Genomic DNA, 18,184 nt, shown 5'->3' with positions numbered 1-18,184 from the left:
TTCTTAATAGCAGGCCAGAAGTATGAGTGGTCTCCGTTCTTCAGGTCCTTCAGGCAGGATACTGTAACTCTTGTAGCTGCCAAGGATGCTCTAAGGGAGGACAAGGAAGTTTTAAAGTCCCTTCTAAGGCTAGCTTCCACCTTTCTGTTGTCTGGATCTTTGGGAAAGAAATCCCCTTCTGATGGTATCACCATATCTTTTGCTAGTAATGTCACTGCAGCACGGACCTTTGAAATATCAGAATGACACTTTTGGGGCCCTTGACATTTATAGTATTTTAGGTGCATGCTTGTTCGTATGTCCCCCCCTTGCCTGAGGTTTCCCATCCTTCTCCAATCACATCCTCAAAGGATGGGTACAGGGGAACTGCTTCCTCCAGTGAGGATTTGGAAGGAAAGGATTTGTTTTTAGGTATGTCCTAGAGTTCCTATTCAGGTTAGATCTGAATTGTGGATACAAACTTTCTGCACATGGTTCTGAACATCTTGGGATGAAGTTCTTGGCTTTATTTTTCCCATGCCCTTCTCAGAAATAGAACCTCTGGAGAGGAGAAGCTGCCTGAGTCAGAGAACTTTGCACCTTACCTTGCCGTCTTTAGTGTTCCGGGGATTTTTTTTTTGTCTTACTTTGGGGATGTTGTTGCCCAACGGTGGCCAGAGCATGGTCTTTTGCAGTTTGCTGAATGCAGCACCTTGTGCCCTCTGGACATGTCTCCCTCATTGTCCGCCCACTTTAAGGTCCCAATGCCTCTGCCCAGGGTCTCATTCCCAAGTTCCCCGGTTGGAACCAGGAAGAGGGAGAACTAGATAAAAGCCCCGCTTCTCTACCCAGGGAACAGAGAACTCAACTTGGGCAGGGGGACCATAAGGCCCCTAAAAGTCCCCTCCCCACTTTTTGACAGTCTTGTGCTGCCCTGGGATTTACAGCATAGGCTTGCTGAAGTCCTCCTCATTCTTGGAATCTCTTTCTCCACTCTATCTGAGTCTCCTGATTGGGCTTTTCTGTGTTGGGAGTTGCAGCTTTTGGGGACAGTAAGAGACCCAACATGCCTTTCTGATTAACAGCCCTGTGCTCTAGAAGTACAAGAGTAGGCTAGCTGAGAACAGGCAAGGCACAATTTGCCCTCCAAAGAGCCTGCAAAAGCTGTCTCAGATAGAGTACTGCTTGAATTTAGCTTCGTGATGATGCAACTGCTCTGCTGTACCTTGGGGTTGGGGGGGACACGAGTCTTGTAGTGAGTGCTGCAGCACTGGCTCAGTGTGGCTGAGACCAACACACTGCTCAAGATCCAATCCAGGGGAGAGAGAGAATGACAACAAAGGACAGCTGCTTACTACTGCCCCCCACTCCCACCTAAAAACAATAAAGCCTGTCAAAGAAGAGTCAGGAACAAAGCGATTAGTCACGTGATTACTTCAATGAAAGCAAAAGACCTGACGGCTAACCAGCGAAGGGAGCATGTTAGAATCGGCTGTGCTGCCACTTTGAGCTGCCTCCAGAAACTACAGACAGGAGAGAAATAGCCCATACATATCAGTATTGTGGGAGATGCTTGACTGTTGAATAACAATTTCAATTTTACCTCCACATTTGTGTTCTCATAAAAAGAAGTTATTTAGTCTAGAACTAACTATTGGATTAACTGTGTCCAACAATATGCAGAGGTACCTCACTGGTTGAGATTTGCTATCCAACAGCTCCCCCAATAACTATATTACAAGCTCCATTAGGTAAATTTCAAATGCTTCTAACTCTATAAAACTCACATTTAGAAGGAAGGGAAATAATCCAGACCAACAGATTTTCTGTTATGAGCAGATAAATTACAGAAAAAGTCTCACAATCTGTCAGTCTGGAACAGATTGTTTAGAATTAGCAAGCAGTCTAAACCCAGATTCTCCATTGCTCTGAGTCTTCAGAGTCAACACTCAGAAGATTCAAAAGAACATTTGGCAAGGGACAGGCAGACAAAAGGACACTGAGCTGCCTTCCCAGAGTCAGGACACAAGATGTCACTCTAAGACTGGATTGGCTTCTGAAATCTATGGGCAAGGATCCACTGGTAATGGTTCTTACTGGCACTACTGACACTGTGTTGTGAGATCTCTCGCAGACAGCAGATGACTTCAGGAAACTCGGAAGTGTGATGAAGAACAAAAATATCCAAGCAATCTTTTCTGAAATCCTTCCTATCCTATGAGGAAAGGAAGACAGGAAGCAGATTCTGGAAGTGAATCGCTGGCTAGGTAAGTGGTTGGGCTTTGATTTTGTGGAAGATTTGTCCACCTTCTAAACTATATAGTTTACATGTTCTTCACCTCAGTAGAGGGTAAACCAATCTCTGACTACACTAGGATGGCTAGAGTAGTCAAGAGGGGGTTAAACTAGTAGCAAAAGGGGAGGATAAAAAGAGGGAAGAAATAAGCAATCAGCACAAAAATGAGGATGTTGATTAATCAAGGAACCAAAGGAAATGAAGAGAAGAAATTACTGAATTGCCTACACACTAATACCATGGTAACAAAAAGAGGAATTGGAATTGCTTATTTAGGAGCATAAATTCAATATAGTTGGTATTAATGAAACCTGGGGGGTTTGTCTGCACAATTGGAATGTTAAAATCAATGGTCATAACCTATTTAGGAAGGAGCAAATAGGGAGAGTGAGTAGTACTCTACAGCAAAAATGGCATTACCTGTTTCCAAGTCATGGACAACTCAGAAGAAAATGGTCTTGAATACTTATAGATCAATGTCCTAACAGATAAAGCACAAGATGGAGTAGTAGTTGTTGTGTTCTACAGACTATCAAATCATGACACAGAACAGGATGACTGCTTCCTTACGTGCCTCCCTACTATGTGCAGGAAAAAAACTCTGTGATCATGGGTATCTTCAATATGAATGATATATGCTGGAGGTCTCATGCTACCCATACTAAAAATATACTTGGAATTTCTAAACATATAGATGACAATTTCCTAACTCAAAAAGTGTTGTAGCCAACACAGTGGAATTCTATATTAGACCTTGTTCTACAGATAAAGTGGAACCATGATAGAACTAAAAGTTAATGGTAACTTAGCTACAATTAATCATGGCTTGATGACATTTATAATGTGGAAGCAGAAAAGTCTAGACTAGTAAAATAAATTATAGATAGATAGAGAGATGGTGACAGACAGAGTTTTAGTAGGGCCAGTTTCAGAAAGATAAAAACAATTGTGAGCCAAACCAGCTGGGAGGAAGAATTTAAGCAGAAGAGTGTGAGTGATAATTGAAAAAGCAGCAGAGAATCCTGTGGCACCTTATAGACTAACAGACGTTTTGGAGCGTGAGCTTTCGTGGGTGAATACCCACTTCGTCAGACGCAGGTAGTGGAAATTTCCAGGGGCAGGTATATATATGCTAGCAAGCAAGCTAGAGATAACGAGGTTAGTTCAATCAGGGAGGATGAGGCCCTGTTCTAGCAGTAGAGGTGTGAAAACCAAGGGAGGAGAAACTGGTTCTGTAATTGGCAAGCCATTCACAGTCTTTGTTGAGTCCAGAGCTGATAGTGTCAAATTTGCAAATGAACTGAAGCTCAGCAGTTTCTCTTTGAAGTCTGGTCCTGAAGTTTTTTTGCTGCAGGATAGCCACCTTAAGGTCTGCTATAGTGTGGCCAGGGAGGTTGAAGTGCTCTCCTACAGGTTTTTGTATATTGCCATTCCTGATATCTGATTTGTGTCCATTTATCCTTTTCCGTAGTGACTGTCCAGTTTGGCCGATGTACATAGCAGAGGGGCATTGCTGGCATATGATGGCGTATATTACATTGGTGGACGTGCAGGTGAATGAACCAGTGATGGTATGGCTGATCTGGTTAGGTCCTGTGATGGTGTCGCTGGTGTAGATATGTGGGCAGAGTTGGCATCGAGGTTTGTTGCATGGATTGGTTCCTGAGCTAGAGTTACTATGGTACGGTGTGCAGTTGCTGGTGAGAATACGTTTCAGGTTGGCAGGTTGTCTGTGGGCAAGGATTGGCCTGCCACCCAAGACCTGTGAAAGTGTGGGATCATTGTCCAGGATGGGTTGTAGATCCCTGATGATGCGTTGGAGGGGTTTTAGCTGGGGGCTGTATGTGATGGCCAGTGGAGTCCTGTTGGTTTCTTTCTTGGGTTTGTCTTGCAGTAGAAGGCTTCTGGGTACACGTCTGGCTCTGTTGATCTGTTTCCTAATTTCCTCGTGCGGGTATTGTAGTTTTGAGAATGCTTGGTGGAGATTTTGTAGGTGTTGGTCTCTGTCTGAGGGGTTAGAGCAGATGCGGTTGTACCTCAGTGCTTGGCTGTAGACAATGGATCGTGTGATGTGCCCGGGATGGAAGCTGGAGGCATGAAGGTAGGCATAGCGGTCGGTAGGTTTTTGATATAGGGTGGTGTTAATGTGACCATCACTTATTTGCACCGTGGTGTCTAGAAAGTGGACCTCCCGTGTAGATTGGTCCAGGCTGAGGTTGATGGTGGGGTGGAAGTTGTTGAAATCGTGGTGGAATTTTTCTAGAGTCTCCTTCCCATGGGTCCAGATGATGAAGATGTCATCAATGTAGCGTAGGCAGAGAAGGGGCGTGAGTGGACGAGAGCTGAGGAAGCGTTGTTCCAGGTCAGCCATAAAAATATTGGCATATTGTGGGGCCATGCGGGTGCCCATAGCAGTGCCATTGATCTGGAGATATATATTACCATCAAACTTGAAATAGTTGTGTGGGAGTATAAAGGCACAGAGCTCAGCAGCCAGTTGTGCTTTGGCATCATCAGGGATACTGTTCCTGACAGCTTGTATTATAGTGATAATTGAAAATCATTTAAGAGCACCTTACTAAATGCCCCCAAAGTCACAATCCCACCATTGAGGAAGAAGGTTGTGCTAGTTAAAAAAAATAAAAATAAAAATAAAATAAAACTGTTTAAAGGGTAAGTGAAGGCAGCTGTAAAAAATAAAAATATACAACAAATGGAAGAAAGAGAAGTTAATAATAGTGATTATAAATGAAATTAGGAACTGTGCATAGTTGATAAAGGAAGCCAAGGGATGCAAGGAGAAATCTAGGGCCAATGAAGTTAAGGACAATAAAGAGCTGTTTTTTTCCTAACTATACTATGAACAAAAAGAATCCTGAAAATGGTACTGGTCCACTGCTAGATGGAAATGGTAGAATTATCAATAATGCACAAAAGGCAAAAGGTGTTCAAAAAATATATTTGTATTTGAGTAAAAACAAAAACACATAATGAAGACTCACCACATGGTGATAATACTCCATTCCACTAGTATTTCTGGAGAATGTTCAATATAAGCTACCAAACTGAGACATTTTTAATTGGGAGATCAAGATAACCTGCATCCAAAAATTTTTTAAAAAGCTGGCTGAGACGCTCACTGGACCATCAGTGTTGATTTCAAGTAAGTCTTGGAGCACGAATGAAGTTCCAGAAGACTGGAAGGAAGTGAACGTGCTGATTTTTAAAAAGTATAAACTGGAAGGCCCAGGTAATTATAGGTCTGTCAGCCTGAAATCAATCCTAGGCAAGATAATGAAACCAGTGGATATGGTACATGATAATGAACTAAAGGAGGGTAATGTAAATAAATGAAAACAAACAAGGGTTTATAGAAAATAGATCCTGTCATACTAACCTGATATCTTTTTTTTTTTTTTAATATGATTACATGTTTTGTTGATAAAGGTAATAGTGTTAATGTAATATACTTAGACTTCTGTAAGCCATTTGACTTGGTGTGACACAATATTTTGATTAATAACTAGAACGATATAAAAACAACATGGCACACAAAGATGGATTAAAGACTAGCTAACTGGTCTCAAAATGTAACTGTAAATGGGGTATCGTCATCAAGCAGGTGTATTTCCAGTGGGGCCCCACAGGGCTCAGTTCTTGGACCTATGCTATTTAACATCTTAATCAATGACCTGGAAAAAAAAATCACAACTGATAATTTGCAGCTGACACAAAATGGAGGGGACAAGGCACTGATTCAGATCAAGGTGGATTGATTGTTAAACTGGGCGCAAGCAAACAATACGAGTTTTCATATGAATAAATGTAAATGGATACATCTGGGAACAAGAACATGTAGACCATACTTACAGAATGGGGGACTCGATCCTGGGAAGGAGTGACAAAAAGATTTGGGGGTCATGGTGGATAATTGGTTGAAGATGAGCTCCAGATGTACTGCTTTGGTGAAAAGAACTAATGCAATCCTAGGACGCATGAACAGCAGAATCTTGACTAGGAGTAGAGAGGTTATTCTACCTCTGTATTTGGTATTTCTGACCATTGCTGGAATACTGTGTGACCATTGCTGGAATATTGTGTGCAGTTTTGGTGCCCACAATTCACGAAGGATATTGACAAATTGGAGAAGATTTAAAGAATGAGAATGATTAAAGACTCGAGTTCAATCTATTTAGCTCAACAAAGAGAAGATTAACAGATGACTTGATTATAGTCTAAAAGTACCTACATGGGGAACAAATATTTAATAATTGGCCCTTCAGTCTAGGAGAGAAAGGTATAACATGCTCCAATATCTGCAAGCTGAAGCTAGACAAATTTAGGCTGGAAATAAGACAAATTTTTAACTGTGAGAGCAATTAACCTTCAAACAATTTATCAATGGCCAAGGTTGATTCTCCATCACTGACAATTTTTAAATCAAATCTGGATGTTTTTCTAAAAATTTTCTCTAGGAATTATTTTTGGAAAGTCCTATGGCCTGTGCTATACAGGCAGACTAGATAATCACAATGGTAACTTCTAGCCTTAGAATCTATTAAATCAAGACTACATTTCTTTTTCTAAAAAGGCAACTCTAGTTCAACACAAATTTTTGGACTTGGTTTAAGAATTACAGAGCGAAGTTCAGTGTCATGCAAGAGGTCAGACTAGATCAACGTTTCTCTAACTATGGGCTGGACCTCACAAGGGAGGCATGGGAATGCATCAAGGGAAATGCGAGCTATGTGCCTTTATTTATTTAAGAACTCTGGCTGTCAACCCCAAGTGGCTGGGGCATGTGCAGAAGGGCCATGCAAACCCAGGAGATGGGGATACAGGGAACAGCAGGAGGCCCCCCAAACTGCTCACCAGGAGGCAGCAGGGGTCCAGCTATCAGCCCTGGTGTAGCAGCAGAAGTGTAGAAGTAAGGGTAGCAATGGAGTGCCAAGACTGCTGGGAAAAGTAATATTGTCAAATATCACTTTTTATATTGCCATCTTTACTTCTGTGCTCCTGGTGGCATGGTGCTGCCTTCAGAGCTGGGTGGTGATATATGTACGGGGAGGTGAGGGGTGGACGAACAACTACAGACACAAAGGTGGGGGGGGGGGAGAATCAAATAAGTTTGAGAATCACTGGACTAGATAATCATCCTGGTCCTTTTGGCTTTAAAACTGTGAATTTCCTAACTCCAAAAATGCAGATACCCACAGCATCTGGCACCACTTATTTTGATGACAATGATGTATCCTGCCTTAGAAAAAATGCCATGCAAAGTGAGGTGGCCAGCATCCTAATGTCAGAGCAACAGACATGCACCTTTACCCCAACAGGAAGCCAAAAATCCCTACCACATTGTAAGTGAAACACTGTTATATCGGGGTAGCCATGGGGGCTCCAGTGGTGATTTAAAGAGCCCAGGGCTCCGGCCGCAGGGAGCTCTGGGCCCTTTAAATTGCCACCCGAGCCCCACTGCTGGAGCCCTGGGGTAGCGATGGCAGGGCTCCGACAATGATTTAAAGGGTCCAGGTGTTCCCCAAAGCGGCCAGAGCTCCAAGCCCTTTAAAGCGCCATCAGAGCCCTGCTGCTGGAGCCCCGGGGTAGCGGCGGCAGTGCTCCAGCGGTGATTTAAAGAGCCGTGGGCTCTGGCCGCTGCAGGGAGCCCAAGCCTTTAAATTGCCAGGTGAGCACTGCTGCCGCAGCCCCGGGGATAGCAGCAGCAGGGCTCCAACGGTGATTTAAAGGGCCCAGGGCTCCCCGCAGCAGCCGGAGTTCCGGGCCCTTTAAAGTGCTGCCAGAGACCTGGGGTTACCATGCTATATGCGAACCCGTGTTATATCAGTTTGCGTTTTATCGCAGTAGAGGTGTAGCTGGAAAGAGATTCCTCACTCCATTCTTCCTATTTTTGTCATATTGTATATAAAAATAGAAATTGTGACCTGTTTATGGTAGGGACCATGTCTTATTCAGTTTCTCTGAAGCATACAGCATCACATTTGGGTACAAGAGAAATAATGCAATGAGCAGCCAAATATATTTAAGGCTGTGACTACTCATTTCAAGAAAAGCACCCGCCACCATTAATCAGACTTGTTTAAAAAAAAGTTGATAATTAAAATAAAATTAATCTACTATCCCAATGAAGCAACCATTCTGCCTCCCACCCCAAAATATGTAGCCATTGTTTACTTTATTATTTCTTCTCTGTTTCCATGATGATCTCTTTTTGAATTTATCTGGTCTCTTAAGCGATTCATTTCTGTGTCAAGACTCTTGACAGTTCTGTTGACTTCTATCCGTTGCGGGCAGATTTGTGTGGCCTGTGCAATCTTTTCCTAAAGAGAAGTTTGAAATGCTAAAAAATGCTATACATTTTGGTTTATTTGTATCTTCTTCTCAACTATAACATTTTGTATGGTGAAAAGCAGTAAGAGAGAAATTCTGAGTTCATTACTAATGGGCTCTCCACATATGGAAATCAGAGATGGTCCGGTGTTATAGCTGGAGGCTCCAGGACTAAGCTCTGTCTTTCATCCCAGGCCACCCAAAATAAATTCCAACAGCTGTATAAACACTCCAGCAACCAACTATTAGTATTCAGACAACCTGATGCAAATTGTCTCTGTTTAAGTCTCCCTTCAGAGAAAAATTTCAATGTATATTCTGATCATTTACCAGAGTACCAGGGTGGATGGAATACAGAGAGAAGCTGCTAAAAGAAAGAAAATTATCAGGTAAGAATTTGAGCATTCTGTTGCAGAGCTTCTCTGCTCTTTAATTACTCATGGGAAGTAATAAGCAGTGTATCCCAGAGGTAGAGAGGAAAAGACTAAGCAAAGTTTAATTATTATAACAGACTAATTTAGACGGAAGTTCCCTGCATTTTTACCTCCTGCTTGCAACAAACTTGAAACTGTGAGGCCTAAGCATTTTGGACAGAATGAGATAAAAAGGTACATATGTACTTCAGATGCTTGAGATAGATCTTTAGCACTCAAGGAATACCCATTTATAACACACCTTCCACAGGTTAGAACAAAATGGTGGGAGAACTATTTCCCAGAAATTGCGGAAAAGGGAACGTATCTTGAACTGAAAGGTTTCTGGAGCTATAAGCATAATCCTTCCCTCGTGACAAAGGGAGTGTGGTTCTTGTATGGACATGGGAACTAATTCCAAAACTTGCCTTTCACATGTAGTATGACTAGCAAGGCCAACTGCAAGCTTCTCTAATTTGTCATTATGATTAAACGTGGCACCCGATACTCCAAATACTTGATGACAAAATATAGTTATGGCTGTTACTCACATTTTCACCCTGCTTGGTTGAAGGACTCCAACCAAGCCTCCTGAAGAAACTCTAGTGTATGTGAAATCACATCAGAAATTTGGAATTATTATTGCATTTCTATGATATCATCATGTAGAGGTCATGGACCCAGTGTGCTAGGGACTGCACAAAGAGGCAATCTTTGCCCCAAAAGAGCTTTTTGTTTCCCCTTACACCAAGAAAGTAAATTTGACCAAACCAGTGACGATACACCTTAAGTTTTGTTGGGATATCAACTGTATCGGAGGTTAATTCTAAACTACACTTCTCTCCTGATGCCCAGGTTGTTAACTGTAGATGTTTCCAATCTGACTGAAAGAGTCCCTGCTTCAAGAGGTCCAGTGCTCTTTGTAGATATAACATGGGGTCTTTGGGTATCTAGCAAGTCCAAAGTGCCTCCTGTAGGAGGACCACTACAACTCACTCTCTCTTTCTCTTTTCTGTACCCTTTATGTGAACTGTCTTGAAAAGCAGCAAATTCTTCTCTACCCAGGACATTATTTCCATTATCACAGAGAAGCTTTTGACCTCTAATTATTTCCTGATTTGGGAAAGGCTATAAGACCCCCAAGTCTCAATCATAAAGCAACCTCCAATGGGAGGTTGGAGGAGACTTCCCCTGCAAGTATCATAACCTGTGTGGTTTCTTGCACCTTGCTTTTTCTTTAAAAAGAAAAGGAAAAAACCCACCACCCGGATAGAGGTTCTGAAATGAGCTGAAAGGATGTAGTTTGAAGAGCATTTTATCTAGGCTTCTTTGGAAGCTTCTGCTCCAGATTTTTCCATCTGCCAGAGTCATAGTCCTTTCTTGGATACTCTTGGTGTTGGCAGCAACCAATGGATTGCTATGCTGGTTTCAACAGCGAGGGCTGAGGCCTCTTTGCAATCTCAATATTCTCCTCAATAGTTCCTCACCTGTAACTCTGGAGGCACAAGATACCAGTTTAGGATAAGCAACTCCTAGTCATAGGTATTATATTGCTTCCTTGTAGCCACCTAGTTGGAATCCATTGCTCATCACAGATCACATGAAAGCTTCGATGAATACAGAACCCGAGACATCTCACTCCGGGCAAGGGTCATACCTCTAGAGAATAAGCCACTTTTTTGGGGGGCGGTGGGTGGGAGGGCAGAGGGCATGAGTTAGCTTTCTTACAAACTAAAAATCTTTGGTTGAATAGCTAAGCGAGGGTTTTGAAATCTGCTGTTGCATATGTCGTACTCTTACGGTATATCCGGTCTTTTCAAAGCAGTCACCATTATGAGGTCCTTGACTATGTCTTTGTGGTGGCATCAACTACTGCACAACCTCAGGCTCCCAAATAAGGCTATCAAGCCGATTAAAACATTATCGTGAGATTAAACAAAATGCAAAACAATAATGTTTTGTTTATTTAAATTTATGCGTGTTTTTTACATTTTAGAATACAAGATTTCAATTCACGGAATCAAAGTGCACAGTGCTCATTATATCTATTTTTGATTACAGCACTGAAATAAACAAAATAAATAAATAGTATTTTTCAATTCACCTATACAAGCACTATAGTGCAATCTTTTTACCATGAAAGCTGAACTTAGAAATGTAGAATTATTGTACCAAAAACTTCATTCCAAAATAAAACAAATGTTGTAGCCAGTGCCACAAGAGATTTACGTGCCAGATGCGCTAACATCATGTCTCTTCATGCTTCAACCACCTTCCAGAGGAATATATCCATGCTGACGATGGGTTCTGCTCTATAACGATCTAAAGCAGATTGGACAAACATGTTCATTTCTCATCATGAGTCAAGATGCTACTAGCAGAGGCTGATTTCTTTTTGGTGGTTCGGGTTCTGTAGTTTCCGTATCTGACTGTTGCTCTTTTAAGTCTCTGAAAGCATAGTCCATACCTCATCCCTCTCAGATTTTGGATGGCACTTCAGATTCTTAAACCTTGGGTCGAGTGCTGTAGCTATTTTAGAAATCTCACATTGGAACCTCTCTGTGTTTTGTCAAATCTGCTGTTGGAAGTGTTTCTTAAAATGAACATTTGCTGGTCATCATCGAGACTGCTCTGACATGAAATATATGGCATGTCCGAGACACATCATTCTCCTCCGAGAGCTCAGTCACAAAGTAAACAACCAATCATCAGGGAGATGTTCCTCTGGAATGGTGGCCGAAGAATGAAGGGGCATACAAATGTTTAGCATATCTGACACGTAAATTCCTTGCAACGCTGGCTACAAAAGTGCCATGCAAATGCCTGTTCTCACTTTCAGTTGACATTGTAAATGAGAAGCAGGCAGCGTTATCTCCTGCAAATTTTACCCAAACTTGTTTGTCTGAGCAATGGCTAAAGTAGGATTGAGTAGACTTGTAGGCTCTAAAATTTTACATTGTTTTATTTTTGAATGCAGGGTTTTTTTGTACATAACTCTACATTTGGAAGTTCAACATTCATGAAAAAGAAATTGCACTACAATACTTGTATTACGTGAATTGAAAAATACTATTTCTTTTGTTTTTCGCAGTGCAAATATTTGTCATCAAAAATAAATATAAAGTGAGCACTGTATACTTTGTATTCTGTGTTGTAACTGAAATCACTATATTTGAAAATGTAGAAAACATCCAAAAATATTTAAATAAATTCGAACTGGTATTTTATTGTTTAACAATGCAATTAATCGCGATTAATTTTTTTAATCAAATATCCTCATTTGTATTTTATGATGCTCTCATCAATGGGAAGACATGTATCTAATTATATTTGAAAGGGCAGATATTGTATGAACATTAATGAGTTCCTTGAAAGCCACTGGCTAGAATCCTCTCTTGGAAATGTCTTGTTTGGTTGGTTGGATTTGTTTTTGGTTTTTTTTGTGTGAGATGTATTTACGGTACCTCTTCCCCTGGCTGTTTACAGCAGGGAGGTAATACATTGTTCATCCTGTCATGGGTATCACATGATTCATAGGGGGAGGAAAGGGAGCTGTGTAGGAGCCGCAGTTCTTTCTCCAGGGAATTGAGGACTCACTTTAGTAACTTTGGGAGGGGGAGAGAGAGAAGATGGGGACTCTGGATCCTTTCAGGCTTTTCCCTCCTCCAATCCAGGTCTGTTGAAAGAATTTACCAAGAGCTGGCCAGATAGCTTCCTCCTTATCTTTAGACTCTCTCCCAAAAGACCAGAATCACTTAATTGGGCTTTTCTGTGTTGAGATCATGGCTCCTCAGGCAGGATGGGGAACTGACATGCTAGTCTGACTGACCCCATAATCTGGCAGTGCAAGGCTGGCTGGCTAGAAACAGGCAACACATAATTCACACTCTGCAGAACCTGTATCCACTGCCTCACACAAGGAAAACTGCTTAGATTTAAGTCAGGGGCTCACAGGATAGTTCTGCCATGCCTGAGCAGGGGCACAGATATCTGGCAGGAAGGTGCTGCAATGGCAGATCCAGGCAGTTGTAACCAAACATTGCTATTTACCCAATCCAAGGGAAGAGGATGATGAGAAGACTGGAAGTCAACTGCATGTAAATGATTAAAAATATTTTAATACAAAATGGTCAGGAAAAACAGAACTGCCAACTTGCTCTAACATCAGACACAGAAAATCTGGTGGTCCGAGCTGAAGGGAAGAGCTCAGTCCTGGATTCTCCAGCAACATTAGGGGGCCTTCGAATTCCACAGGAGCAATAGCCCATTAGTAATCTATGAGAGAAACTGTGCAACAGGAAATGAAGTCTCTAATGAAAGTGTCTCTCTCGTTTGCACATAGCACTCAGTACAATGGATCTCCTGATTGGGGCTCTTGTAGCAGTAATTTATTACAATACGAAAAAAACGGTTACCTACCTCTTGTAACTGTTGTTCTTTAAGATGTGTTCTTCACGTGCATACACATTAGGTGTGCGCGCATCGCGTGCACGGACGTCGGAAACTTTTCCCTTTAGAGGTTCCTGTTGGACCGGCAGGGGAGCCCCTGCCAGAGTGGTATCTCCACGCTGGTGCATATATACCCCTGCCAACCCGACGCCCTCTTACAGTTCCTTCTTGCCGGTGACTCCGACAGAGGGGAAGAAGGGTGGGAAGTGTAATGGACGTGAACAACACATCTCGAAGAACAACAGTTACGAGAGGTAGGTAAGAGGAGGTTATTCACCTTGTGCAGTAACTGACGTTCTTCGAGATGAGTGTCCCTGTGGGTGCTCCACGTTAGGTGTCGGTGCGCCCCTGCGCCTTTGATCGGAGATTTTTTGCAGCAGTACTCCTACCGGCCACGCATGCTTAGAACCTGTCACTCATTCTGAGTGTGTTACTAGAGAGCATGCGTGGCCAGTACCCTCAGTTCCTTCTCTACAACGGAGGCTACCCCAACTCCGAAGTAGAGGAGAGGAGGGTGGGTAGTGGAGCACCCACAGAGACACTCATCTCGAAGAATGTCAGTTACTGCACAAGGTGAGTAACCTCCTCTTCTTCTTCTTCGAGAGAGATGTCCCTGTGAGTGCTCCACGTTAGGTGACTTCAAAGCAGTGTCTCTCAAAGAGATAGGGATTTCGGATCTGGCAGGAATGCCGTAAGCAATACTGCCCTGCCTAATCAAGTGTCAGAGAGGGGGCCTTGAGTAAGGGCATAATGAGTAATGAATGTATGGTGGGAGGACCAGGTGGCCGCCCTACAGATGTCTGACAAGGGTACTCTGCATAGGAAGGCTACAGAGGTAGATACAGATCCAGTGGAATGTGTCCTGATCAATGCCGGAGGTGTAACGTTCCCTATCTGATAACAGAGACGTGTGCACTCAGAGATGCATCTCGAAGGCCTCTGAGCAGAGAGAGCCATGCCCTTGGAACGGTCCGCAATAAAGACAAAGAGTCCAGGCGAGTCTCGGAAGGGTCAAGTTCTGTCCAGATAAAAGGACAAGGCCCTACGCACATCAGGTGTGTGCATCGTGGCCTCAAGGAGATTGCGTGTGGTTTCGGGAAGAAAGTTGGTAATTGTATTGGTTCATTGAGGTGAAAAGGAGCATGAACTTTTGGAAGAAATTTTTGGTGTAAACGCAGAACAACTCTGTCCTTGAAGAAGAGGGCACATGGTGGATCCGCCGCAAGAGCTGCTATCTCGCTTGCCTGTCTGGCGGAGATAATGGCCACCAAAAGGGCTGTTTTCATTGAGAGGTGCAAAAGGGAGCAGGTGGCTAAGGGCTCAAAGGGTTGGTGAGTTAAACAGGACAATACTAGGTGAAGATCCCATGGAGGGGTAGGTGACTTAACATCTGGATATAGGGTTTGGCGCCCCTTCAGGAAATTCTTTTCTTCAGAAATTACTAAATTGATTGTATTACAACTTTCCACTCTGAACAATGCCTTTTATTGAATGAGTTTAAACACTGCAGGTGCCTGCAGCTGCTGGAGTCAACACAGAGCTCTCCTGCTAGAATATGGGGCAGAAGGAATCCAAGTTCAGCGAGCAGCAGCAGAGCCTTCAGAGGCTGTTTGTGTGTTTGTTTCTCTCTGAGTCTTACCAAAGCTAATTTACTGTAACTAATATTGCCCTGTCAGTCACTGTAATTGTCTAGTGTGCTAAAGCCACAGTTGCTTACTAGACAGTGCCCTGGAAAATAGCTTGAAAAGATTAGACCATATTCCGAGATGGGTGACTATAGAAATGCTGCTTTGGCTAATCAGTACCACTGATGGAATTGTAGGATCACAATTTTGTTGCTAATGCAGCCACCAGAGAGAGTGATTGCCTCCGATCCAGGGAGGGTAAAGCAACGCTGCCCACCAGTTTCTGATCTGGCTGGGGCACGTGTGGGAGTGGGTTTGACCTTTCCCATCTCCGAAAGCGTCTACTTAGCTCATCGGCAGTGGTGTTCATCACGCCTGGGATGTAAACAGCTGATATCTGGATGTGGTTTGCAAGGCACCAATTCCAGAGTTTCCATGGTCTCTGAACAAAGAGTGGGAACGAGCCCCTCCTTGTCTATTGACGTAGAACATGCAGGCAATGTTGTCTGTTATTATGCGTACATGCTGATTCTTGATTAGTGGGAGGAAGCAATGCAAGCATTCCGGATAGCGCGAAGTTCTAGAACGTTTATGTGTAGGGAGGTCTCGGAGTGAGACCATAGCCCGTGTACTGTGTGGTGAGAGATATGGGCCCCCCAGCCAGTGAGGGATGCGTCGGTTGTCATCATCACAGTTGGTGGAGTCTGGAGGAAGGGACTCCAGAACAGAGGTTGTCAGGGACTGTCCACCGTATGACAGAGTCCTTGACCCAGTAAGGTATGGTCAATGATTTGTTTATTGAGTGCACATTTGGTGTGTAAACCGTGGCCAGCCAAGCTTGGAAGCACCTCATGTGGAGACATGCATTCTGGACCACGAAAGTGCACGAGGCCATGTGCTCCAGTAGTTGGAGGCAGTCTCGGGCGGCAACCCAAGGGCTGCTGTGAAGCCTTGCAGCCAGCAGTTGTATAGTATTGACACAATCGGGTGGAAGGGATGCCCGTCCGGTTCTGGAGTCGAGGCTTGCTTCTATAAAGTCCAGGCGTTGGGTAGAACTTAATGTGGATTTGTTCGCATTTATTGCAGGCCCAGGGATTGAAAGCACTCGATGGTGATTTTTATGAAGCGGAGGGCCTCGGCGTGTGTGGAGGCCTTGAGAAGGCAATCGTCCAGGTAAGGAAATATTATAACCCCTTGTTTCCGGAGGTAGGCCGTGACTACCGTAGAAGTTTGAGAAAACTCGAGGGGCAGTGGAAAGGCCAAATGGTAGAACTCTGTATTGGTAATGCGTCGAGCCAAAGGTAAAAACGGAGAAAAACGGTGGATAGTGACGTGCAAATAGGCGTCTTGTAGGTCGAGGCTGAAAACCAATCACCTGCTGCAGGGCTGGAATTATGGTGGTGAGAGTAACCATTTTGAACTTTTGTTTCTTGACGAAATTGTTGAGTCTGCTGAGGTCGAGGATCGGTCCGCCATCCTCCAGTTTTCTTCTGTGTTAGGAAATAAGGGGAACAGAATCCTTTCCCCTTGTGGCATTTTGGGCACGAGTTCGATAGCACCAGGTGAAGAAGATGTTGTACTTCTTGCTGGAGGTGTGGCTCGTGAAAGGTGTCCCTGAAGAGGGACGGGGAGTGTGGGTGGGAGGTAAGGAGAGGAAGGGGATGGAATACCCCGGTGTGATGACCTCTAGAACCCACTTGTCGGTGGTAATATTCTGCCATTGGTGTAAAATGGCTGTAGACGATGTCCAAAGACAGTTGTGAGCAGTACATGCGCCGGACTAGGGGCGACGTTTTTCGAGACCCTCGACCAAAGGTTCAAATTGTTTATTATTTTGAGGAAGTTGGGGTATCCCGGAAGAATTGGGGCGACGCCGCTGGTATCTGGACCTCTGGCGTTGGCGTTGTTGTTGTTGATCCTGAGCTCCCGGGAAATGCTGAGTATATAGGGGTAGCGCGGACGGTGGTAAGGTGATATCTGTACTGTCGCCTTCTGTTTGTAGGGGTCTGGATACCTAAGGATCGCAGAGTTGCCCTTGAGTCCTTCATTGAGTGCAGCACCTCATTAGTGGTGGAAGCAAAGAGTTTATAACCATCAAAAGGGAGATCCTCTATGGTGCTCTGAACTTCGCGAGGAAGAGAGAAGAGAAAAGCCAGGAACCTCGGTGCATGACGGCCGCTGTAGCGGTGGATCTTGCTGCAGTATTGGCTGAATCCAGAGCTGCTTGAAGAGCCGTGCAGGATATGATTTGGCCCTCGGAAACTAAGCTGTAAACTGTTGTTTCTTGTTGTCTGGGATGTGTTCAATAAAGTGCATGACTTATTATAGTTTTTATGGTCGTACTTTGCTAGAATTGCGGTACAATTGGCAATTCGAAATTGCAACGTTGAAGAGGCATATACCTTACGACCCAGCAGGTCTAAGCGTTTGCCCTCTCTGTTGGTTGGGGTATGGCGGAATACTGTTTGTTTCACTGATTGGCTGCTATCCACTACCAAAGAGCTTGGCCCAGGATGTGAGAAAAAGGAATTCAGAGCCCTTCGAGGGAGATGAAGTATTTCCAGTCCACCTGTTTGCAGGTAGGCTGGCTTGTGGCTAGAGTCTGCCAGATGGATTTAGCAGGTCCCAGAAGGGCTGAGTTAATTGGTCAGGTACTTCCTCCAAATTGATTCTAAGCTCATTGGCAACCCTTTTGAAGAGATCTTGGAGTTTTGAAAAATCATCTGATGGCAGTGGCAGGGGAAGAAGTAATGCCTCCTCAGGTATTGGATCAGTTGGTACGTGAGGTAATACTGGGTCAGGAGCTGGAGTTAATTGATCCTGAGGATGGGAGGGTGCCGCCAAGTGCATCATAGGATTTTGACGTTCGCGTCTAGTGTGAGTAGAGTAGTGGACGTGCTGCCGAGGGAAAGATGGCCACGGAGCCCAATACTGCCATGGTGGTGGAAAAGGCATAGCAGGTGCCATCCCGGGGTTAACACCCCAGGAGGTGGGATCTTGAGGTTGGTGTGGGACAGTTTTCCTGTGTTCGCGAGGGACAGGACTGTGAGGGTAGAATTCAGATCGGCACTGGC

At 43.9% G+C, this 18,184-nt stretch overlaps 1 protein-coding gene across 5 annotated transcripts in view; it reads right to left on the bottom strand.

Moving 5' to 3' along the window:
• The window catches only part of SMC6 (structural maintenance of chromosomes 6), a 93,075-nt gene that overhangs the window by 17,532 nt on the left and 57,359 nt on the right, over positions 1 to 18,184 (bottom strand). For 4 of the 5 annotated variants that reach the window (XM_032773955.2, XM_075063663.1, XM_075063662.1 and 1 more), the window contains one exon: positions 8,468 to 8,613. The exons of the other annotated variant lie outside the window; for it this stretch is intronic. In XM_032773955.2, coding sequence (XP_032629846.1) covers positions 8,468 to 8,613 — 146 coding nt within the window. The remainder of the gene's footprint in view (positions 1 to 8,467; positions 8,614 to 18,184) is intronic. 5 annotated transcript variants of the gene reach the window in all.

Source organism: Chelonoidis abingdonii, chromosome 3 (genome assembly GCF_003597395.2).
Source record: "Chelonoidis abingdonii isolate Lonesome George chromosome 3, CheloAbing_2.0, whole genome shotgun sequence".
Taxonomy (NCBI): Eukaryota; Metazoa; Chordata; order Testudines; family Testudinidae; genus Chelonoidis; species Chelonoidis abingdonii.
Note: the sequence above shows the minus strand (reverse complement) of the source record. Positions and strands in the feature narration are given on the sequence as shown.